This window comes from Stegostoma tigrinum, chromosome 23 (assembly GCF_030684315.1).
Source record: "Stegostoma tigrinum isolate sSteTig4 chromosome 23, sSteTig4.hap1, whole genome shotgun sequence".
NCBI lineage: Eukaryota > Metazoa > Chordata > Chondrichthyes > Orectolobiformes > Stegostomatidae > Stegostoma > Stegostoma tigrinum.
Genome location: NC_081376.1, coordinates 7247693 through 7272113, shown reverse-complemented (window position 1 = coordinate 7272113; position 24421 = coordinate 7247693). Strand labels below are relative to the sequence as shown.

Genomic DNA, 24421 nt, shown 5'->3' with positions numbered 1-24421 from the left:
GTCTGTGAGACAGAGACCGAGAGAGAGAGCATGTGTGTGAGTCAGAGACAGAGACAGATGCGTGTGTGAGACAGACAGAGAGAGAGAGAGAGAGTGCGTGTGTGTGAGACAGAGACAGAGAGAGAGAGTGCGTGTGTGTGCGACAGAGACAGAGAGAGGTGCGTGTGTATGAGACAGAGACAGAGAGAGATGCGTGTGTGAGACAGAGACAGAGAGAGTGAGTGCATGTGTGTGAGACAGAGACAGTGACAGAGAGAGTGCGTGTGTGTGAGACAGAGACCGAGAAAGAGAGCATGCGTGTGAGACAGAGACAGAGACAGAGAGAGAGTGCGTGTGTGTGAGACAGAGAGAGATAGAGAGTGCGTATGTGTGAGACAGAGACAGAGCGAGCCAGTGTGTGAGAGAGACAGTGCATGTGAGACAGAGACAGAGAGAGAGAGTGCGTGTGTGAGACAGAGACAGACCGAGCAATAGAGAGAGTGCATGTGTGTGAGACAGAGACAGAGAGAGAGTGCGTTTGTGTGAGACAGAGTCAGAGAGAGAGAGAGAGTGCGTGTGTGTGAGGCAGACAGAGAGAGACTGCGTGTGTGAGAGACAGACAGAGAGAGAGAGTGGGTGTATGTGAGACAGACAGAGAGAGAGAGCGTGCTTGTGAGGCAGAGACAGAGAGAGTGCATGTGTATGAGGCAGAGACAGAGACAGAGAGAGAGAGAGAGAGAGTGAGAGTACGTGTGTGTGAGACAGAGAGAGAGAGAGTTTGTGTGTGTGAGACAGAGACCGAGAGAGAGAGCATGTGTGTGAGACAGAGACAGAGACAGATGCGTGTGTGAGACAGGCAGAGAGAGAGAGTGCCTGTGTGAGACAGAGACAGAGAGAGAGAGTGCGTGTGTGTGAGACAGAGACAGAGAGAGAGAGTGCGTGTGTGTGCGATAGAGACAGAGAGAGGTGCGTGTGTATGAGACAGAGACAGAGAGAGATGCGTGTGTGAGACAGAGACAGAGACAGAGAGAGTGAGTGCATGTGTGTGAGACAGAGACAGAGAGAGAGAGTGCCTGTGTGTGAGACAGAGACAGAGAGAGAGAGAGTGTGTGTGTGAGACAGAGACCAAGAAAGAGAGCATGCGTGTGAGACAGAGACAGAGACAGAGAGAGAGTGCGTGTGTGTGAGACAGAGAGAGATAGAGAGTGCGTATGTGTGAGACAGAGACAGAGCGAGCCAGTGTGTGAGAGAGACAGTGCATGTGAGACAGAGACAGAGAGAGAGAGTGCGTGTGTGAGACAGAGACAGACCGAGCAATAGAGAGAGTGCATGTGTGTGAGACAGAGACAGAGAGAGAGTGCGTGGGTGTGAGACAGAGTCAGAGAGAGTAGTGCATGTGTGTGAGACAGAGACAGAGACAGAGAGAGTGCGTGTGTGAGACAGAGACAGACAAAGCAATAGAGAGAGTGCGTGTGTGTGAGACAGAGGCAGAGAGAGAGAGTGCATATGTGTGAGCCAGAGACATAGCGAGCCAGAGTGTGTGTGTGAGAGAGAGTGCATGTGAGACAGAGACAGAGAGAGAGTGTGCGTGTGTGAGACAGGGAGAGAGAGAGAATGTGTGTAAGACGGAGACTGAGAGAGAGAGTGCGTGTGTGTGAGGCAGACAGAGAGAAAGAGTGCATGTGTGAGACAGACAGAGAGAGAGAGTGCGTGTGTGTGAGACAGACAGAGAGAGAGAGAGAGAGAGCACGCGTGTGAGGCAGAGACAGAGAGAGTGCATGTGTGTGAGGCAGAGACAGAAACAGAGACCCAGAGAGAGAGCATGTGTGTGAGACAGAGACAGAGACAGAGAGAGAGTGAGAGAGAGTGCGTGTGTGTGAGACAGAGACAGAGACAGAGAGAGAGTGAGAGAGAGTGCGTGTGTGTGAGACAGAGACAGAGAGAGAGAGCGCGTGTGTGTGAGATAGAGACAGAGACAGAGAGTGCGTGTGTGTGTGAGATAGAGACCGAGAGAGAGAGTGCGTGTGTGTGAGTCAGAGACAGAGAGAGAGAGCACGCATGTGAGGCAGAGACAGAGAGAGTGCATGTGTGTGAGGCAGAGACAGAAACAGAGACCGAGAGAGTGCATGTGTGTGAGACAGAGATAGAGAGAGAGAATGTGTGTGTGAGACAGAGACCGAGAGAAAGAGTGCGTGTGTGTGAGACAGAGACAGAGAGAGGGTGCGTGTGTGTGAGACAGAGACAGAGAAATAGATAGAGAGACAGAGACAGAGAGAGAGTGTGTGATACAGAGAGAGAGAGTGCGTGTGTGTAAGACCGACAGAGAGAGAGAGAGACAGAGGCAGAGAGAGAGAAAGAGAGTGCATGTGTGTGAGACAGCGACCCAGAGAGAGTGCATGTGTGTGAGACAGAGACAGAGACAGAGAGTGCGTGTGTGTGTGAGATAGAGACCGAGAGAGAGAGCATGTGTGTGAGACAGTCAGAGACAGAGAGAGAGAGTGTGTGTGACAGAGACAGAGAGAGAGTGCGTGTGTGTGAGACAGAGACAAAGACAGAGACAGAGAGAGAGAGTGCGAGTGTGTGAGACAGAGACAGAGACAGAGAGAGAGTGCGTGTGTGTGTGACAGAAACAGAGACCGAGAGAGAGTCCGTGAGTGTGAGACCCAGATAGAGAGAGAGAGTACGTGTGTGTGAGACAGAGACAGAGAGATAGAGTGCGTGTGTGTGAGACAGACAGAGAGAGAGAGAGAGTGCGTGTGTGTGAGACACAGATAGAGAGAGAGAGAGAGTACGTGTGTGTGAGACAGAGACAGTGAGAGAGAGTGCGTGTGTGTGAGACAGAGACAGAGACAGAGAGAGTGCGTGTGTGAGACAGAGACAGACAAAGCAATAGAGAGAGTGCGTCTGTGTGAGACAGAGGCAGAGAGAGAGAGTGCGTATGTGTGAGCCAGAGACATAGCGAGCCAGAGTGTGTGTGTGAGAGAGAGTGCATGTGAGACAGAGACAGAGAGAGAGTGTGCGTGTGTGAGACAGGGAGAGAAAGAGAATGCGTGTAAGACAGAGACTGAGAGAGAGAGTGCGTGTGTGAGACAGAGACAGAGCGAGCCAGAGTGTGGGTGTGAGAGAGAGCGAGTGCATGTGACACAGAGACAGAGAGAGAGAGTATGTGTGTGAAACAGAGAGAGAGAGAGAGAGAATACGTGTAAGACAGAGACTGAGAGAGAGAGTGCGTGTGTGTGAGGCAGACAGAGAATGCGTGTGTGTGAAACAGACAGACAGAGAGTGCGTGTGTGTGAGGCAGACAGAGAGAGAGAGTGCATGTGTGTGAGGCAGAGACAGAAACGGAGTACGAGAGAGAGTGCGTGTGTGTGATGAGACAGAGACAGAGAGAGAGAGTGTGTGTGTGTGAGACAGAGACAGAGAGAGAGACAGAGAGAGAGAGACTGCATGTGTGTGAGACAGAGACAGAGATAGAGATAGAGAGAGACAGAGACAGAGAGAGAGTGTGTGATACAGAGAGAGAGAGTGCGTGTGTGTAAGACAGACAGAGAGAGAGAGACAGAGGTAGAGAGAGAGAAAGAGAGTGCATGTGTGTGAGACAGAGACAGAGAGAGAGAGAGAGTGCATGTGTGTGAGGCAGAGACAGAAACAGAGTACGAGAGAGAGTGCGTGTGTGTGAGACAGAGACAGAGACCGAGAGAGAGAGCATGTGTGTGAGACAGAGACAGAGAGAGTCCATGTGTGTGAGACAGAGTCAGAGACAGAGAGAGAGTGTGTGTGTGTGAGGCAGAGACAGAGAGAGAGAGAGGGAGAGTGCGTGTGTGTGACAGCGACCGAGAGAGAGAGCATATGTGTGAGACAGAGTCAGAGACAGAGAGAGAGTGCGTGTGTGTGAGGCAGAGACAGAGAGAGAGAGTGCGTGTGTGTGAGACAGAGAGAGAGAGAGAGAGAGTGCGTGTGTGTGAGACCCAGATAGAGAGAGAGAGTACGTTTGTGTGAGACAGAGATAGAGAGAGAGAGTGCGTGTGTGTGAGACAGACAGAGAGAGAGAGAGAGTGAGTGTGTGTGAGACACAGATAGAGAGAGAGAGTACGTGTGTGTGAGACAGAGACAGAGAGAGAGAGTGCGTGTGTGAGACAGAGACAGACAAAGCAATAGAGAGAGTGCGTCTGTGTGAGACAGAGGCAGAGAGAGAGAGTGCGTATGTTTGAGCCACAGACATAGCGAGCCAGAGTGTGTATGTGAGAGAGAGTACATGTGAGACAGAAACAGAGAGTGTGCGTGTGTGAGACAGGGAGAGAGAGAGAATGCGTGTAAGACAGAGACTGAGAAAGAGAGTGCGTGTGTGAGACAGAGACAGAGCGAGTGAGAGGGAGAGTGCATGTGTGTGAGACAGAGACAGAGCGAGCCAGAGTGTGTGTGTGAGAGAGAGCGAGTGCATGTGAGACAGAGACAGAGAGAGAGAGTATGTGTGTGAAACAGAGAGAGAGAATACGTGTAAGACAGAGACTGAGAAAGAGAGTGCGTGCGTGTGAGACAGACAGAGAGAGAGACAGTGCATGTGTGTGAGGCAGACAGAGAGAGAGAGTGCGTGTGTGTGAGACAGGCAGAGAGAGAGTGCGTGTGTGTGAGACAGACAGAGAGAGAGAGCGCGCGTGTGAGGCAGAGACAGAGAGAGTGCATGTGTGTGAGGCAGAGACAGAAACAGAGTACGAGAGAGAGTGCGTGTGTGTGAGACAGAGATAGAGAGAGAGAGAGTAAGTGTGTGTGAGACAGAGACAGAGACCGAGAGAGAGAGCATGTGTGTGAGACAGAGACAGAGAGAGAGAGTGCGTGTGTGTGAGACAGAGGCAGAGAGAGAGAGTGCGTGTGTGTGAGACAGAGGCAGAGACAGAAAGAGAGAGAGAGAGAGCGAGAGACTGTGTGTGTGTGAGACGGCGACAGAGACAGAGATAGAGAGAGACAGAGACAGAGAGAGAGTGTGTGATACAGAGAGAGAGAGTGCGTGTGTGCAAGACAGACAGAGAGAGAGGGACAGAGGCAGAGAGAGAGAAAGAGAGTGCATGTCTGTGAGACAGAGACAGAGACAGAGAGAGAGACAGAGAGAGTGCTTGTGTGTGAGACAGAGACAGAGAGAGAGAGTCCGTGTGTGTGGGGTAGAAACAGAGACAGAGAGTGCGTGTGTGTGTGAGACAGAGACCGAGAGAGAGAGCATGTGTGTGAGACAGAGTCAGAGACAGAGAGAGAGTGTGTGTGTGACAGAGACAGGGAGAGAGTGCGTGTGTGTGAGACAGAGACAAAGACAGAGACAGAGAGAGAGTACGTGTGTGTGAGGCAGACGGAGAGAGAGAGTGCGTGTGTGTGAGACAGAGACAAAGACAGAGACAGAGAGAGAGTACGTGTGTGTGAGGCAGACGGAGAGAGAGAGTGCGTGTGTGTGAGACAGACAGAGAGAGAGAGTACGTGTGTGAGACAGAGACAGAGACCAAGAGAGAGAGCATGTGTGTGAGACAGAGACAGAGCGAGCCAGGGTGTGTGTGTGAGAGAGAGCGAGTGCATGTGAGACAGAGACAGAGAGAGAGAGTATGTGTGTGAAACAGAGAGAGAGAGAGAGAGAATACGTGTAAGACAGAGACTGAGAGAGAGAGTATGTGTGTGAAACAGAGAGAGAGAGAGAGAGTATACGTGTAAGACAGAGACTGAGAGAGTGCGTGTGAGTGAGACAGACAGAGAGAGAGAGTGCGTGTGTGTGAGGCAGACAGAGAGAGAGTGTGTGTGTGTGTGAGACAGACAGAGAGAGACAGCGCACGTGTGAGGCAGAGACAGAGAGAGTGCATGTGTGTGAGGCAGAGACAGAAACAGAGTACGAGAGAGAGTGCGTGTGTGTGAGACAGAGATAGAGAGAGAGAGAGTACGTCTGTGTGAGACAGAGACAGAGACAGAGAGAGAGAGTGCGTGTGTGTGAGACAGAGACAGAGAGAGAGTGCGTGTGTGTGAGACAGAGACAGAGACAGAGAGAGAGAGAGACTGCGTGTGTGTGAGACAGAGACAGACAGAGATAGAGACAGAGACAGAGAGAGTGTGTGTGATACAGAGAGAGAGTGCGTGTGTGTAAGACAGACAGAGAGAGAGAGACAGAGGCAGAGAGAGAGAAAGAGAGTGCATGTGTGTGAGACAGCGACCCAGAGAGAGAGCATGTGTGTGAGACAGGGACAGAGGAGAGAGAGAGAGTGCGTGTGTGTGAGACAGAGACAGAGACAGAGATAGAGAGAGACATAGACAGAGTGTGTGATACAGAGATAGAGAGTGCATGTGTGTAAGACAGAGACAGAGAGAGAGAGAGAGAGCGTGCATGTGTGTGAGACAGCGACCCAGAGAGAGAGCATGTGTGTGAGACAGAGACAGAGACAGAGAGAGCGCGTGTGTGTGAGACAGAGACAGAGAGAGTGCGTGTGTGAGACAGAGAGAGAGAGCGTGTGTGTGACAGAGACAGAGAGAGAGAGTGTGAGACAGAGCGAGACAGAGAGAGTGCGTGTGTGTGAGACAGAAAGAGAGAGCGTGTGTGAGACAGAGACATAGAGAGAGAGAGTGCGTGTGTGTGAGACAGAGAGAGAGCGTGTGTGTGAGACAGAGATGCGTGTGTGAGACAGAGACATAGAGAGAGAGAGTGCGTGTGTGTGAGACAGAGAGAGAGCGTGTGTGTGAGACAGAGATGCGTGTGTGAGACAGAGACATAGAGAGAGAGAGTGCGTGTGTGAGAGACAGAGATAGAGAGAGAATACGTGTGTGTGAGACAGAAACAAAGAGAGAGAGAATACGTGTGAGAGACAGAGAGAGAGAGTGCGTGTGTGTGACAGAGACAGAGAGAGAGTGTGAGACTGAGCGAGAGAGAGTGCGTGTGTGAGACAGAGAGAGAGAGAGAGTGTGAGACAGAGCGAGAGAGAGAGAGTGCGTGTGTGAGACAGAGAGAGAGAGATTGCACGTGTGTGCGAGACAGAAATAGTGCCAAATTTGTAAAACAGCTATGGAATTCCAGCATCGGCACTTTATTCTAATGAAACTCGATTAATAAAAGAAATTATCTTGTATATCTTCCATGCCACTTCGTTTTGTTGTCGTGCCATCTTCAGTGATCTATGGACAACAGTCCAAAGTTCCCTCTGTTCCTCTCCACTTCTCAGCATCCTACAATTTATTCCTTACTTTTATAGCCTTCCCAAAATGCACTTCCTCAGACTTCTCTGCATTCAATTCTATTTGTCAGTTTTCTGCTCACTGGACCTCTTCCTGCCGGCATCTGCAGGTTTTATGGCCCATTATGAGCCGTAATAGGGTATGCAACAAAGGAAACGAAGAACTTTCATTTTTATAGCAGCCTTTTGCATCCTCTTTACGTACTAAAGGGTATCGCATCTGATGAAATTCTTATGAAATTTAATCAGCGTTGATGTGGGGAAATTTGGTACCAATTTCCATGTGCCTGAATGCACAAACACCAATGGACTAAATCATGCCGGCTATCTATTTTTGTGGTCTGATTTGAGGGGAAAAAATTGCACTTCCAGAACATCAGCAATGCTTGGATACCATAGACGAAAGCACTAGACTTATTTAACAAGCAGTTGATAATGTGATGGGGGTCTGCAGGATTTTTTTGCTGAATGTTTGTTATAATGTGGATTAAATTACCCAGCTCCATCACTATTAACCTAGCGAGCTTCCAAATTACAATGCAATTCAGGCTTTACAAAACTGCATGAAAATACTCCTCATATCAGTAAATTTGAAAGTGTCATCTCTGTTGAGACAACAGAGAAATAGAAGGTGCCAATGGGGAATTAATGCACAGTAATAGGTTCCAAGATTGCCAATCTCATCAGAAAGGAGATGGTTTGTCGAAAATGCTGTTTCAGATTTAATCCATCATTATTTTTCTGACTTTGTGCATTTAAAAGATATTGAAATGAAATGCCCAAGTCTGTCAGCTATGATCATGACATTGAGTATGATAGTGCATGTCCTGGTGGTTTTCACATATTGAAACAGAAAGGCTCCAGAACTGAACACCCAGCGGTGAAATTCTTCTAACATGAGGTTGAAAGATTAGTGATTGAATGTCTGTTTTAACAGTAAAATTCTATTCTCAAAGGCCTATGCTATTTGAATTTATAAACTATACTTGTGCAAAAGTTGACCATGCCTTCAGGCTGTGCAAAGATCTATCTTACAACCAAGCTGTGAATGAATTTGTGTAAATCTGCTGTAATGATTAGGAATTTGCAGACATTGGAATGGAAAGACTAGAGAAAAATACTTGGTATTCTGCTACTTGTTGTCATTCACCATCTGCTGAGGGATTGTTCAATCGAAGATCACGTGGATTATTTGGCAGATATACTCAGCCTGTTCAACACAAAGATAGAAGCAGATAAAGGAAACTCTAAACTCTAAAGTATGTGCATTCTGTTTCATGCGGGAACTCTGGGATGTCTCCTGTGTCCTGGATGAAAACATATGCAAGAAGTGTTGTCAGCTGCAGCAGTTCAAGTTCTGGAGGAACAAATTACTGCAGAAGCTGGAATCTGTACTGAAAACGAAAGATATGGGAAATCACAGCAGGTCAGGCAGCATGCATGCAGAGACAGCAAGCTAACATTGCAAGTCTAGATGACTTTTCATCAGAGCTTTGGGTTTTGGGGTTTAAGCAATTCACCTATGGTGATTAACATATTCAGCTAATCCGAGGGCAGCAGTGGTAACGTCACAGGATACATAGTGCCCAGATCCTCATTGCAGAGGTTGAAATGTTAACTCTGCTCTCTTTCCACAGACTCCCTGAGCTTTTCCAGCAATTTCTGGTTTCCAGCATCTGCAGTTCTTTGTCTTTTTTAGGAAGTCTGCTGATCTGGCCTACATATGACTCCATATTTACATCAATGTGGTTGAGTCTTATTCCTCTAAAATGGTCTAGCACATCACTCAGTTCAAGAGCAATTAGGGATGGACAAAAATATTGGCTTTGATAGCAGTACACAAAGCCATGGAGGGATTTTTAAAAATGTGATCAAATTTTGGCTTAAGATGGCACAGACAGAGAGGGTGATAATGGGAACTGCAGATGCTCGAGAATCCAAGATAATAAAATGTGAGGCTGGATGAACACAGCAAGTGCAGCAGCATCTCAGGAGCACAAAAGCTGACGTTTCAGGCCTAGCTCTCTGATGAAGGGTCTAGGCCCGAAATGTCAGCTTTTGTGCTCCTGAGATGCTGCTGGACCTGCTGTGTTCATCCAGCCTCACATTTTACTATCACAGACAGAGAGGGAATGAGTTACCACCAGACAGTCAAGATGAAACAGCCAGGTAGTGTAGGACTCTACTGAGTACATCCAGCTTCTAGGTTGCCATGTTAATAAAATGTGAGGCTGGATGAACACAGCAGGCCAAGCAGCATCTCAGGAGCACAAAAGCTGACCTTTCGGGCCTAGACCCTTCATCAGAGAGGGGGATGGGGAGAGGGAACTGGAATAAATAGGGAGAGAGGGGGAGGCGGACCGAAGATGGAGAGTAAAGAAGATAGGTGGAGAGAGTATAGGTGGGGAGGTAGGGAGGGGATAGTTCAGTCCAGGGAAGACGGACAGGTCAAGGAGGCGGGATGATGTTAGTAGGTAGGAAATGGAGGTGCGGCTTAAGGTGGGAGGAAGGGATGGGTGAGAGGAAGAACCGGTTAGGGAGGCAGAGACAGGTTGGACTGGTTTTGGGATGCAGTGGGGGGAGGGGACGAACTGGACTGGTTTAGGGATGCGGTGGGGGAAGGGGAGATTTTGAAACTGGTGAAGTCCACATTGATACCATATGGCTGCAGGGTTCCCAGGCGGAATATGAGTTGCTGTTCCTGCAACCTTCGGGTGGCATCATTGTGGCAGTGCAGGAGGCCCACGATGGACATGTCATCTAGAGAATGGGAGGGGGAGTGGAAATGGTTTGCGACTGGGAGGTGCAGTTGTTTGTTGCGAACTGAGTGGAAATGTTCTGCAAAGCGGTCTCCAAGCCTCCGCTTGGTTTCCCCAATGTAGAGGAAGCCACACCGGGTACAGTGGATGCAGTATACCACATTGGCAGATGTGCAGGTGAACCTCTGCTTAATGTGGAATGTCATCTTGGGGCCTGCGATAGGGGTGAGGGAGGAGGTGTGGGGGCAAGTGTAGCATTTCCTGCGGTTGCAGGGGAAGGTGCCGGGTGTGGTGGGGTTGGAGGGCAGTGTGGAGCGAACAAGGGAGTCACGGAGAGAGTGGTCTCTCCGGAAAGCAGACCGGGGTGGGGATGGAAAAATGTCTTGGGTGGTGGGGTCGGATTGTAAATGGCGAAAGTGTCGGAGGATGATGCGTTGTATCCGGAGGTTGGTGGGGTGGTGTGTGAGAACGAGGGGGATCCTCTTCGGGCGGTTGTGGCGGGGGCGGGGTGTGAGGGATGTGTTGCGGGAAATACGGGAGACGCAGTCAAGGGTGTTCTCGATCACTGTGGGGGGAAAGTTGCGGTCCTTAAAGAACTTGGACATCTGGGATGTGCGGGAGTGGAATTTCTTATCGTGGGAGCAGATGCGGCGGAGGCGGAGGAATTGGGAATACATGCACTCCCCCCTCCTCATGAAGTGTTGAAGCTACCTCAGAATGTAAGGTGGGCATGGTGGATGTTGCCGCCTCGATACCTTTGCTAGTCGAAGAGGAGAATGCATTTCTTCTGAGACGCTCTGAGCGCAAGTGCTGAGCTACTGTGCGTTACATGTGTTGAAGGAACCTGACCCAATGCTAAAAAAACCCCGGGAGGAGCTACAAATAAAAAAACAACCAGCCAATGTCCTCAAACTCAGAGGGGGGAGGAATGTAGTGACTGTAACAAGGTCAGCCATGCAGGCCTCAGAGAATAGGAGTCCCCCGATTGGGGCTGTTAACTTGGTCCAGTCAGGGCCTTCATGGCTGACTGATATAAACAGAAGTGTCGGAGATTCTGCTCACTCTGAGAGCTGGCTCGGAAGAAGCTGGATCAGTGTCAAGGACCCTCCGTGTGTAAATAAAGGGTGACTTGGTGATGGGATACCAGCTGCCGTGGTGTTATTTCACAATCCTATGGCTACCTCCTTGTTTACTGTGATTCTGTTAACATCTCCTTCCTTGATGAAGACAGCTAGAAAGGATTAATTTAATACATCAGCTAACGTCTCTGCTTCAAACCCCGTTCTTGAGCTGAAGTCAACACAAACCTTCCATTGTCTAGCCTCTTACTATCTATATACTTATAACAGGCTTTTAGCTTGCCTTTTATGTTATCAGCCAATCTTTGCTCATACCCTCCCTTATTTACTTAGGTTTGGAAGCAGGACAGGCACCTTGTACAGCTAACCAATCTGTGGTTACCATGGCAAAGGAAATCAATCCAGTGGCTGAAGAATGAAAAATCAGAGCGCATGGATTTAAAGTGATTTGCAAATGAACCAAAGCCAATGGGAGTGAATCTGGTTGGAGGGTTTGAGCTATAGGGAGAAGTTGAATGGGTTGGAGATTTTCCCTGGAGCGTCAGAGGCTGAGGGGTGACCTTATAGCGGTTTGTAAAACCATGATGGGCATGGATAAGGTTAATAGTCGAGGTTTTTTTACCCAGGCTAGAGGAGTCCAAACTAGAGGGCAGATGGTTTAAGATGAGAGGAGAAAGATTTAAAAGGAATCTAATGGGCAACTTTTTCACACAGAGGGTGGTGTGTGTAAGGTATGAGGAAATGGCATCTGGACGGGTATCTGAATAGGAAGGGTTGAGAGAGATAAGGGCCAAATGGTGGCAAACGGGAGTAGATTAATTTCGGATATCTGGTCAGCGTGGACCAAAAAGTTTGTTTCAGTGCTGTGCAGACCTATGACTCTATGAGATTATGACAATGAGTTGTTCGGACTTTGATCGCACTGCCTGGTAGAATATGATTAGCAACAGATTCAGTTTCCATCTTTCAGGAGCGAACTTCATAAGGAGGAATAATCATAAGGATATGGAAAAAGAGCGAGGACCAGGCTGAACTGGATTGTTTTCTTCGAAGAGCTGGCACATTGACAATGGACTGAATGGCCTCAAAATCTCTGATTATACTTCAGTTTCCAAGCCGCTCAATCTGGTGCGATCCTTACCCCGACAAACAGAAACCAAATTCAATAATCTCAAAGTGAACCTGAAAATATTGGACTTTAGTTGCTCTCAGGATTAGTTTTACTTTCTCGAACCTACTTGTTCACCGTGTTAATATTTTTGGAGCATATCAGCTGCCTGATTCATGAGGAAGATAAACAGGAGTGCATCCATGTATTTCCGTCTGAAATTTTCTTTTTAGGGACTGTGGAAGCTGTGAAATGACTGGCATACACACATTCTTCCTAAAGAAAAAGGCACTACATGCTAGGAAACCTGAAGCAGAAAAAGTAACATTAAAATCGAAGCACATAATCTTGCAGCCAATGAGTGCACACAAGACGCCGTTAAAATTCAAAGGCTGAAGGGTACCGTTGACTTTGACGCACTGAAGGTCGTGTGCTGCAGCAAAGAGAAAACATTCTGGCCCGACTTCATCAAGATTTCTGACTTTTATTTGACCGGCACAGAAAGCTGGATTCTCACCTGTTGGCCTCTTTAAACCCACAGGCACTGACCCCTGAACCCCCACCCCGGCTCCAACACAAAGTGCGATAAGCTTGAGGGATGTCTTTGACATCAGATAATGGGATCATGAGCAATGGGAGCGATAGTAGGTGAGCCGATCCCGGAAGCCTGCTCTGTCATTCAGGAAAATAACAGCTGATCAGGTTGTATGGCATCAACTCCGCTTTGTAGTCCATCCCCCATAACTCCCCCATCAATCAAAAACCTGTCGTATTCAACCCAAATATATTAAATGGCCCGCTCCTCTCCAGGGAATGTTTTACATTTAGATTTAGACTTTATTGTCATGTGTCCTCAAGTGCAAACATACAGGAGCACTGTAAAAAGTTTCCAATGCCGCCACACACAGCCGTCTCAGGTACAAGAACCCTGGTACAAATATTTAAAAACAAGGTAGAAAGAAATAAGGAACAAAGTTGAAAGTTAAACATTACAGTCACCTTGGTATAGCAAAAAAATTAAAACTTAAACCTCACAGTCACTCTTATTTAGTTGAAAAATAAAGGAAGAAAACTGAAAGTTTGAGCATTGCAGTCTGTCTTAAGAGCTTAGCCAAGCTGGGACCGCACTTCCTATAAGGCCCCGATCTCCTCCTCTTTGAAAGACACTTTAAAGACTACCGATTCTGTCAGGGAGGACTTCTCTGCCTTAAACAGGAGAGTTCTTATTGCTAAATGGTGCTGGCTGGGGAGGGGAAAGAATCCTCTCAACTTCTACCTTGTCAATACTGATCAGGGTTGTGTATGTTTCATCTTCAGTGATCCGTTACAGCTTCTTTATCAGGTTGCTAGAGTGATGGATGGAAACAGCAGAAACTGCAAAGGCTGACATCTGACAATATCCAGTGATGTAACGCTGAGCGTTTATGCTTCAGCACTAGCCAAGCTGTCCCAAATCAGCTACAGTGCTGACATCTACCCAGCAATGTGTGAAATGGTTTAGCCATGTCCTGTCCACAGAAAGCAGGATAAAAGCAGGAGGACTGCAGCGGTTCAAGAAGACAGATCACCACCACCTTCTGAAGGGTGACCAGGGATGGGTAATAAACGCTGGCCAGCCAGTGATGCCCACATTCCCACAAATGAATAGAAAAAAAATCAATTAACACCCCATCAGTCTGCTCTTGACCATCAGCAAAGTGATTGGAGGCGTTAAGAATAGTTGCAATGATGCAGCAGGTATTCAGCAACAAGCTGTCATTCTCACTCATTAGGGGAGGGAATGGCCCAATGGTATTATCACTAGTGTGTTCATCCAGAGACTCAGGTAGGATTTTGGGGACCCATGTTCGAATCTGCCACAGCAGTGGGTGGAATTTGAATTCAGTAAATATCTGGAATTAAGAATCTAGTGATGACCGTGAATCCATTGCCAGTTGTCAAGAAAAACACATCTGGTTCATTAATGTCCTTGAGGGAAGGAAGCTGCCAGCTTTGGCTGGTCTGGCCTACATGTGACTCCAGATCCCAGCATTGGGGATGGCTTTTAATGTCCCTTGGGGCAATTAGGGATGAGCAATAAATGCTGGTCTGGCCAGCGACATCATCATCCCATGAATGAATAAAAAAAACTGCAGGAGTTCCTCAGGGTGGCATCCTAGGGCCAACCATCTTCAGCTACTTCATAAATGACCCTCCATCCACCATTAGGGCAGAAGTGGGGATGTTCTTTGATGATTGCAGAAGTCTCACACATTTCTGACTTCTGATAAGGGATAGGCAATACATGCCAGCCTAGCCACATCCCACATCCTGTCAAAGAATTTTTAAAATCAGCTTTCATTCTTTTAAACTTTATTGAGTATAGGCTCAACCTGCTCAATTTTCCTCAATAGAGAGTAGTCTTATCCAAGGAATCAGTCAAATGAACCTTCTCTGGACTGCTTCCATATCCTTCCTTGAGTAAATGGACGAAAACTCATAGGACTCCCAGGTTCTGCCTCACCAATGCCCTGGACAGCTTTAGCAAGTCTTTCTTCATTTCTACACTCCCAAATTGTAATAAAGACCAACATTTCATTTCCTTTCCTAATTACTTGTTACATCTGCATGTGTACCTCTTACGATTTCTCTACCAGGAAAACCAGATCCCTCCGTACTGCAGCATTCTTCAGTCTTTCTCCATTTAAGTGGTTTTCTGCTTCTCTACTGTTCGCAGTATTTTGTATTCTCTTTAAGGCCAATATATTTTTCCTAAGGGTGTTGTGTTTAGACCTATTTACAGTACTCCAAGTGGGGTCTAACCAGGGTTTTGTACTGATACAGTTTAAGTTAGTGTTCTTATAGTCCAGTCCACTAGGAATAAAGGCCAGCATTCCATTAAAATTCAAAAGAACTGTCGATGCTGTAAATCAGGAGCAAAAACAAAGTTGCTGGAGAAGGTCAGCAGGTCTGGCAGCATCTGTGAAGGAAAAAACAGAGTTAACGTTTTGGGTCTGGTGACCCTTCCTCAGAACTCGGCATTCCATTAGCCTTCTTGATTATTGTCTATATTTGTTAATGGTATTTTAAAGATTATGCACCTGAACACTCAAGGACATTCATTGTATTTAACTTCACACCAATAAGAAAATACACTGATATTTCCTTTTACAGTTCTTCACTCCTTCTTACATTGCAATCCATCTGCTACAGATTTGCCCATTTGCTTAATCTAGCAACATTCTTTCGTAATTTTATGCTGTCATCTGCACTGTCTACAGTGGTGTTTACCCACAACACAAGACGCCTCATTTACCCTTAACTAGGCTCTTAATGCCCTCTTTCATGCTCAGTGACTAGATTCATGTGGCTAAAGTTGCATCACTTAAGCAATCTGACAAAAGGTATTTGGATATAAATATTAAATATTGGCCAGAATGAAAGATAATAGGTAGAATCAAGAGCCGAGTTTTCTAGAGACTTGCGGTGTTAGAATATTACACTTAGGGCACATGTCATCACTGTTTGCTGAAAGTTCTACCAACAGTTCTATGACCTTTGCATTACTCCGCAACAGTTAAACACTCATTATCATAGCTCTTCCTCCAATAAGATCAACTTTGTTGAACTGAAGCAAAACAGTCTAACACGGAATAACATTGATAGAGTAGACATATAGGCATCTGCAAGAAAACTCTGATTAGAAACCATTTAATACCCATAGACCCCTACCAGAGTTTCACATACAAATGAAAATTACAAAAGGATTGTTGTATTTTGTGAGATTTATTCAAACTTTGCCCCTTTTTCCTGCTTTTGGTAATTTACTAAGAAATATGAGTAAATAGTGGTTAAAGACTGTAATAGAATTAAGCACCATTGTATTAACAAAATCCTTCAGAATTTATTAATGGATTGGTCTAATTTACAGTCAGTAGAGACCCTACGTTATATATAACAGCTTTCTTTTAAAAATAAGCAATGAAATATGATTTGATGTTCCCAGTAGATTTAGTATGAATTACATTTTATTTCTTTTCCATGACCGTTTTGTCATGCAATATAATGTTGAAATTCATTTAGATATCAAGAACCGAAGTGAAATCTTAACTAACGATCTCTGTGTATGGTGTGGCCCAGTTAAACTGGAAGTAATGACTATATGAGTGGGGCAGTGGGATATGGTAGGGCCCAGCGTCAATATTGGATGCTGTCATGAAAGGAGTTGATTGTATTGGGTCTGAAAGAGCCTGAAAGTGTTAATATTGAGGAGCGCCATACGCACAAGCCACTATGAAGATATAAAATGGACTTTCATTTGGAACAACTTCAGATCTTGAAGGACCTGAAGAAAGGGGATAAAAATCAAAAGAACTGCAGATGCTGTAACTCAGAAATAAAAACAGAAATTGCAGGAAAAGCTCAGCAGGTCTGGCAGCATCTGTGAAGAGAAATCAATGTAAACATTTCAGGTCCAGTGAACCTTCCCCAGAACTGATGGTAGCTAGAAAGGTGTTGGCTGATGTGCAGAAGATAGAGTGGGGTTAGGGGGTAAGGAGTAAGTGATAGGTGGGGATAGAGCCGAAAGAGAGAGAACAGTTGGACAGACAAAGGAGTGGATAATGATCTGACTAGGAGAGTGAATAGCTGTTAATGGAAACTGTTAGTGGCTAACAATAGGTAGTGTGTAACGGCAGATTATGTGATAACAAGGCCTGGTGTGTGTGGTAGTGGGGTAGGGCTTGGGAGAATTCAGGCACTAAAATTATTGAACTTGATATTGAGTCCGGAGGGCTGCAGGGTCCCCAAGTGGAAAATGAGATGTTGTTCTTCCAGCTTGAACTGAGTTTCACTGAAGCACTGCAGCAAGCCAGAGACAGAGATAGTGGCCAGGGAGCAGGGTGCTGTGGTAGAATGGCAGACAACTGGAAGCAGAACGTAGATGTTCTGCGAAGCGGGCACCCAGTCTATGCTTCCTTTCCCCAGTGTCGAGGAGACCACATTGTGAGCAGCGAATGCAGTGGGCTAGATTGTGAGAAGTGCAGGTAAAGTGCTGGTTCACCTGGAAGGTATGGTTGGGCCATTGGATACTGAAGAGGGAGGAGGTGAATGGGTAGGTGTTACACCTTCACCAGTTGCAGGGAAAGATGCCATGGGGGCTGTTGGGAGAGGAAAGGGGAAGTTCAGTTGCAGAAGCAAATTCAACAGAATCTGAAAAGAGCTGCTCATTGCAAACAGATTGTGTTTCTTTCCTGCTGTCAGTTGAAAACAAATTGTTAAGGTAACTCTCTATAACTTAAACTCTACCCCTTTTTTAAAAAATCCTGTATGCACAAACCAATACTTAAAGAGGTAAGATGTAAATATTGTGAATGGGTAAGGTACAAGTCAATGAAGCACAGTTCTGGCATCAGTCTAGATTGCAGACATTGATGCAGCATTTTCCTTCTGTTCCCTTCATTCTTTGGTGAGGACATGAGCTTGAGGACATGTTTAATACTATTCACTTTTTGATTCAAAGTTTGAAAATTTGTCCTTTTTGTGTCTCCAAAGGTGGTTTATCCCTTTTTCCTTTGAAGAAGGATCTTTGCAGAGACACAGCAGATGGTGAAATTTGAATTCAATGAAATATCTGGAATTAAGAATCTAATGATGACTGTTGTTGATTGTTTGAAAAACCCATCTGGTTCACTAATGTCCTTTAGGGAGGGAAACTGCCATCCTTACCTGGTCTGGCCTACATGTGACTCCAGACCCTCAGCAGTGTGGTTGACTCAACTGCCCTCTGGACAATTCGGGATGGGAAATAAATGCTGCCCTAGCCATGATGCCCTCATCCTGTTTATGAATAAAAAAAAGCTAGCTGCTTGGAATTTTCTTTTACCTATCCACTCAAAGAATGGGGTGGCACGGTGGCTCAGTGGTTAGCACTGCTGCCTCACAGCGCCAGGGACCTGGGTTCAAATCCAGCCTCTGGCAACTGTTTGTGTGGAGTTTGCACCTTCTCCCTGTGGGTGTGCTCTAGTTTCCTCCCACAGTGCAGGGATGTGCAGGCTAGGTGGATTGGCCATGCTGAATTGTCCCACGGTGTCCAGGGATGAACAGGTTAGGTGGATTGACAATGGGAAATGCAAGGTTACAGGGGTAGGGTCAAGGAGGGGGTGGTGTGGTTAGGGTCTGGATGCTCTTTGGAGGGTCGGTAGATGCTGACTGGCCTGTTTCCACACTGTAGAGAATCTATGAGTCTGTGCATTGTAAGAGATTTCTCCTTCATGGGATGGATGTTCCTGCCCTCTTGTTCAAATGCAAAGCTGGAGTCATTTACCCAAGAACCAATCAGGAAATTGTTACTATGCTGAGTACTCTTGAACACACACAACCAGTCCTTGGTTGCAAAAATCAAAACAACGAAAAACTCGCCCTGGCCACACCCACAGAGATTAGTCCTAGCCTCCTTCCCCACTATTTGAATGGCTCACCTTGTAGATACAGCATGCAGTGAGGTACAGGAACTCATTTTTTCTAAAATTGCACCATCTTCTTTCACAGTCTCAAAACTAAAGTTGCTGGAAAAGCTCAGCAGGTCTGGCAGCATCTATGAAGAAAAAGACAGATTTAACATTTCGGGTCCAGAGACCCTTCCTCAGAACAGTTCCTCCTCAGTTCTGAGGAAGGGTCACCGGACCCGAAACTTTAACTCTGTTTTGTCCTTCACAGATGCTGTCAGACCTGCTGAGCTTTTCCAGCAGCTTTGTTTCTGTTCCTGATTTATAGCATCCGCAGTTCTTTTGGTTTTTCTTCCACCGTCTCTAGACTTAAAGCAGCATCTTTGCCTATGTTAAATTCACAGTCCAAAAAACAAAAGTTGTGTTTACAGGTGTCAGTAAAGTTGCATTAAAATCAGGTTGACGCATCGAGACAAGCTGATGTTAATTCCATCACATCAATCCCAAAGCAAAGTAAGGACTATGGTTGTCCATAAGAGAAATAACCATTTAAGTCAGTGCATTGAGTATAGAAGTGGGGATGTCATGTTGTGGCTTAATAGGACACTGGTTAGACCACTTTTGTGATACTGCATTCAGTTCTGATCTCCCTGGTCTAGGAAGGAAGGTGCAAAACTTTTAACTGTACAGAAAAGACCATAGACATAGGAGTGGAAGTAAGGCCATTCGGCCCATTGAGTCCACTTCCACCATTTAAATCATGGCTGATGGGCATTTCAACACCACTTCCCTGCAGTCTCCCCGTAGCCCTTGATTCCTTCTGAGATCAAGAATTTGTCAATCTCTGCCTTGAAGGCATCCAACGTCCCGGCCTCCACTGCAGTCTGTGGCAATGAATTCCATGGGCCCACCACTCTCTGGCTGAAGAAATGTTGTCTCATTTCAGTTTTAAATTTACCCCCTCTAATTTTAAGGCCGTGCCCACGGGTCCTAGTCTCCCCGCCTAACGGAAACACCTTCCCAGCGTCCACCCCTTCTAAACTGTAAGTTATAATGATGTTGCCAGGGTTGGAGAGATGAGTCTTAGGGAAAGGCTGAATAGGCTACAGGTACACACGCTGAGGGACGACCTTATGAAGTTTTATAAAATTGTGAGGGGCATAGATAGGATAAATAGCCAAGCTCTTTTCCCCAGGGTAGGTGAGTCCAAAACTAGACGGCATAGGTTTAAAGTGAGAGGGGGAAGATTTAAAAGCAACTTTGGGGGAACTATTTCATGCAGATGGTGGCGCGCATGTGGAATGAGCTGGAAGTGGAAGTGACGGAGGCTGGTACATTTACAACATTTAAAAGGCATCTGGATGGGTATATGAGTAGGAAGGGTTTGGAGCGATATAAGCCAAATGCTAGCGAGTGGGACTAGTTTAATGCAGGATATCTGGTCGGCATGGATGAGTGGGACTGAAAGGTCTATTTCCATGCTGTACAACTCCATGATAATATAACAGAACATGAATTTTCCTGGAAAATGGTAAAAGTTGCAGCAACCTGTATCTGATGTCATTGATCGACACTGAACAGAGAAGCAAAGTGTTTCCTTCCCCAGAACTTATTAAGTTACGTTCAACTGACCTGACAAAATCATGAAAGGTTGCTTAAGAGTAAAACATATTAAATGTGCCCTCTCTCTTGGTCTTTTTTTTCTCTCTACAGTCTCGCATGGGGATCATTTACTTGTTGCATGGCAGCCTCTGTCACCACACTGAACTCATACACGAGGACAGTCATCGAGTTTCGACACAAAAGGAAACTGTTCGAGCAAAGCCTCAGAGAAGAGCAGATGTTCATTGATCGGGAGGCTATCAACTATTTTAGAGAACGATCGATTCAATCCATATCCAGTTCAGTCGAAGTCTTTGCAGATCCTGCCACGAGCACAGCTAAATCACTTGTGCCAGATCCATTGGACTTGAGTGAAATCCCAGAAGTGTTAGGAGAGGACCAATGTTAAAGCGGTTTTTATTGTCTTCCATGCAACTCTGATGCCTGGGAGGCGTTCACTGTAAACACTAATTCACATGTACACTGAATAAGCAGCAAGATTAGACTGAACTGTCCCTTTTGTCAGTGTACATCACCCATGTCAATGTTTAAACTATTCGATCACTGGCAAACCATACGACAATGTCATTGTGGATAATGCTTAGACCTGTCAACAATTTTTTTTTACAATTTTAAGAGGGATATGTTATTCTAATGTGAAATTTATTTACACCGCTCACCACAAAACCTCTTGATGTAAATGCCAAAATCCATCATTCCTATAATGCACACCAGAATTTTTATTGTTCATTCAGAAGTAACTATACAACCTTCTAAATTCCTTTTGTTGATTTGCTGACTGATTTGGAAGCACAGAATTTGGTTTTATATTCTGAATAATTGACGATAATAGTGTACCTTCTATTTTTTGTGCAAAATAATTATTCTAGTTGCTTAACCAACCTTTGTATTTGATTCATCTTTTTAGTCAAATTCCTGAAGAATATTGTTCCCAGGTTACACTTCAACACTGAGATTGTTGTTTTATAGCATTTGCCTTAGGACAGAATGGCCATGCACAATTGTCGTAGGAAGTAAGAAGGGTCCATAAACCTGGGAAAATAAAAACCAAAAACACCAACTTCTGGAAAGAAGTAGCCAGAATACTGTTGGAGGAATAGGCACCCTTTGGTAATGTGAGCACAAATCCATTAGTAGCTTAATTATTTCAGCAAATAATTAAAGTAACTGGCTTCATCAATGAAGAGAGACCAATAGATGTCACTCTATTGAAATCAGCAAAAAAAAAGCAGAAAAGTGGATTTGGTCTGTGTCACACTGACATAAAATCAGTCATAGAATCTGCCCAGTGTGGAAACAAGCCAGTTGGCCCATTCCGAAGAGTTTCCCATCCAGATATACCCCATGCTTGTAATTGTACATTCCCCATGGCTAATCCACATAGCCTATGCACTATGGACAGTTCAGCATGGCCAAGCCACCTAACCTGCACATCTTTGGACTGTGGGAGGAAATAGGAGCACCCAGAGGCGACACAGATAGTCGCCCGAGGATGGAATTGAACCCAGGTCCCTGTGATGCAGCAATGCTCACCACTGTGCCATTCTTTTACATCTGGATCACTCCATTTTGACTTTGCTGTCATCTTCAAGGTCTTTCATCATGCACAGGTTTATTTTCCATAAAAGTGCTTTGAAGGCTGTGCAGAAATGCTACCAGAGATAGTTAACGCCACAGTGAGTTAGACTAAGATTTTAAAACCATAGTTAGATTTATTGGGACATGAAATGAAAGCCTAATTTCTGCCGGCCCAAATCCACTGGATAAAAATATTCATCATTCTAATTAAATCTAGAAAGCCAATAGTCCCTCAGAAAAGACACACCAATGTTCAGTGTTGAGAAAGTTTAAGTCACAGCAGTAAATAATGGCCTGACGGGGACTGGGGGAGATAATAGGAATTCTAGTCTGATTTTAGCCAACGACTTTGACCTCAAAAAGTATGACATCAAATTGGAGTGTGTACTCAACAAAAATGCTATTTTGTTTTACATCTTAATTTCTCAGCTTAATAAATATATAAAAAATAATTACCATTTTAAACATACATATGCAACTTCATTCTGATGGTCAGTCACTGGGGTCGAGGTGTTAACTCTGTTTTCTGTTCACCGATGCTGCCAGACCTGCTGAATTTCTGCAGCAATTTCTGCTTTTGTAACTCTATAGCTTTCACAAATGCATATGGAGCATTTGAACATGAGATTATATGGTGGGACTGTGATAAAATAGCTGAACCTGTTGAGGATCTGCCAACATCCATGATTACTCCCCACAACAAACTGCAACGCACAGAATTGCCTGCGGGGCAGGTGAGTCTGCAATTTAAAAATGTAAACAGCCTATTAGCCGCTTCTTAGACACAGGAGTCTCTATGTAACATATGTGCATGTAAGAAAATAGGACAGTCAATAAATTAGTGTTTTCCAGAATACCTATTGCGAGACTCTTCAAAAATTAGCTGCTGCAGTATTGACGTTCCCTCTCTGCAAAGGTAGAAATCATTCCTAATAGTTAGCAAACCACAAAAGGTAGAGATATCTCTAGACAGCGTCACAAAAATAGCACTTGCTGTAGTTTAGTCACTATATTCCTGAACTAACACAAGGTGCCCTGCACACCCACTTATCCCTAAGTGTTTAGAAAGGATCTTGAGTGGGAGATGGACAGAGAGATCATCCTTACATTTTATGGACTATTTTCATTTGATAGAAGAATTCACACAGGTGGTCGGTACGAAAGTAAACTACATGCCACCAAAAAGAGGTGGACCTGGGGGCACAGGACAAAACCATCCTCAAGAAGAAAAACTAAAGAAAGTGACTGCAGTCAGCAAATGATGAAAAACTGTTACCCCCATCAGCTCAATCCACATTGACTGGCTGTATCCATTTGTACATTCTCCGGAAGCATTAAACAGTCTGCATACCTTTTCTCTCTAATTAATTAATGCACCATATATAAATTCTTGCTTCTTAATAAACCAGTGTCAAATTACATACATGTAGTTGACTGTCTTTCTGAGGGATCTGTCACCACCGATTCCTAAATTTTACGAGGCCTTCGTGACCTTCCAGAATAGAACATATATAGAACGTAGAACTGTACAGCACAGTACAGGCCCTTCGACCCACAATGTTGTGCCGAACTTTTACCTGAAACCTAAGGTCTATCTAACCTCTACCCTACCTTATACTATGATCTATCTCTCTAGGAAAAGCTAGACAAGATGATTGCAGTCATTGAGAAGCCAAGCTTGACATTCTTAGGTTAAACAGTTGTTTTGTTTTGCCCAAGTGAAGGCTTGTGTTTCAATGGCATAATCAGCATTTGCTGTCCAACTCTAATTGCCCTGAGAAGGTAACATTAAGGGAGTTTCAGGATTTTGATTCAAAGACATTGAAGGAATGGTGATATTATTCCAAATCAAGAACTTGCCAGCGGTAGTGTTCCCGTGCATCTGCTGCCCTTATCCTTCTGGGTGATAGAAGTCACAGGTTTGGGGAGATGCTGTTGTAGGAGGCATGGTGAGTTGCTGTACTGTATACATAATATGGTTGGGTACCAACCTTGAAAGATGAGGGCGATGGTGATACGATAATGCAGGGGAACATATACCACAAATGCCCCAATGCGAGATCTCGGAAACACATTTTGATGCACATAAAGCTGTCAGCAAATCATTTTCATCACAGCAATAGAAACTCCCTGTTCTTTTCACACATTTCAGAGTCACTGAACTAAATAAACAATCAGAGTCACTTCAAAGCTGACTCCTTGGAACTGATCAGAAGCTCAGAAGTGCCAATTAATGATGTGTTCTGTTATCCAGAGATGGAGATTCTCAGATCATTCCATGACCTTAATGAAAGTCTGCTTTTGACAGTTGGATAGACCAAGCAAACATAAAAATGTAAGAACTCGCAGCAAGAGTAGGCCATTCAGCCCTTCAAGATAACAAAGTGTAGAGCTGGATGAACACAGCTGGCCAAGCAGCATCTTAGGAATGGAAAAGCTGATGTTTCAGGCCCAGACCCTTCATCAGAGGGATATGTCACCACCAATTCCTAAATCTTACAAGGCCTTTGTGACCTTCCAGAATAGAACGTATATAGAACATAGAACTGTACAGCACACAATGTTGTGCCGAACTTTCTGAAACCTAAGGTCTATCTAACCTCTACCCCAACCTTATACTATTATCTATCTCTCTAGGAAAAGCTATACAAGTTGATTGCAGTCATTGAGATATGGA

At 45.3% G+C, this 24421-nt stretch overlaps 1 protein-coding gene across 2 annotated transcripts in view; it reads left to right on the top strand.

The window, feature by feature from the left end:
* Positions 1–23163, top strand: part of gsg1l (gsg1-like) — a 225242-nt gene extending 202079 nt beyond the window's left edge. For both annotated transcript variants that reach the window (XM_048552779.2, XM_048552778.2), the window contains one exon: positions 20257–23163. In XM_048552779.2, the coding sequence (XP_048408736.1) occupies positions 20257–20554 (298 nt within the window). In that variant the 3' untranslated portion in view covers positions 20555–23163. The remainder of the gene's footprint in view (positions 1–20256) is intronic.
* The last annotated feature ends 1258 nt before the right edge of the window (positions 23164–24421 follow it).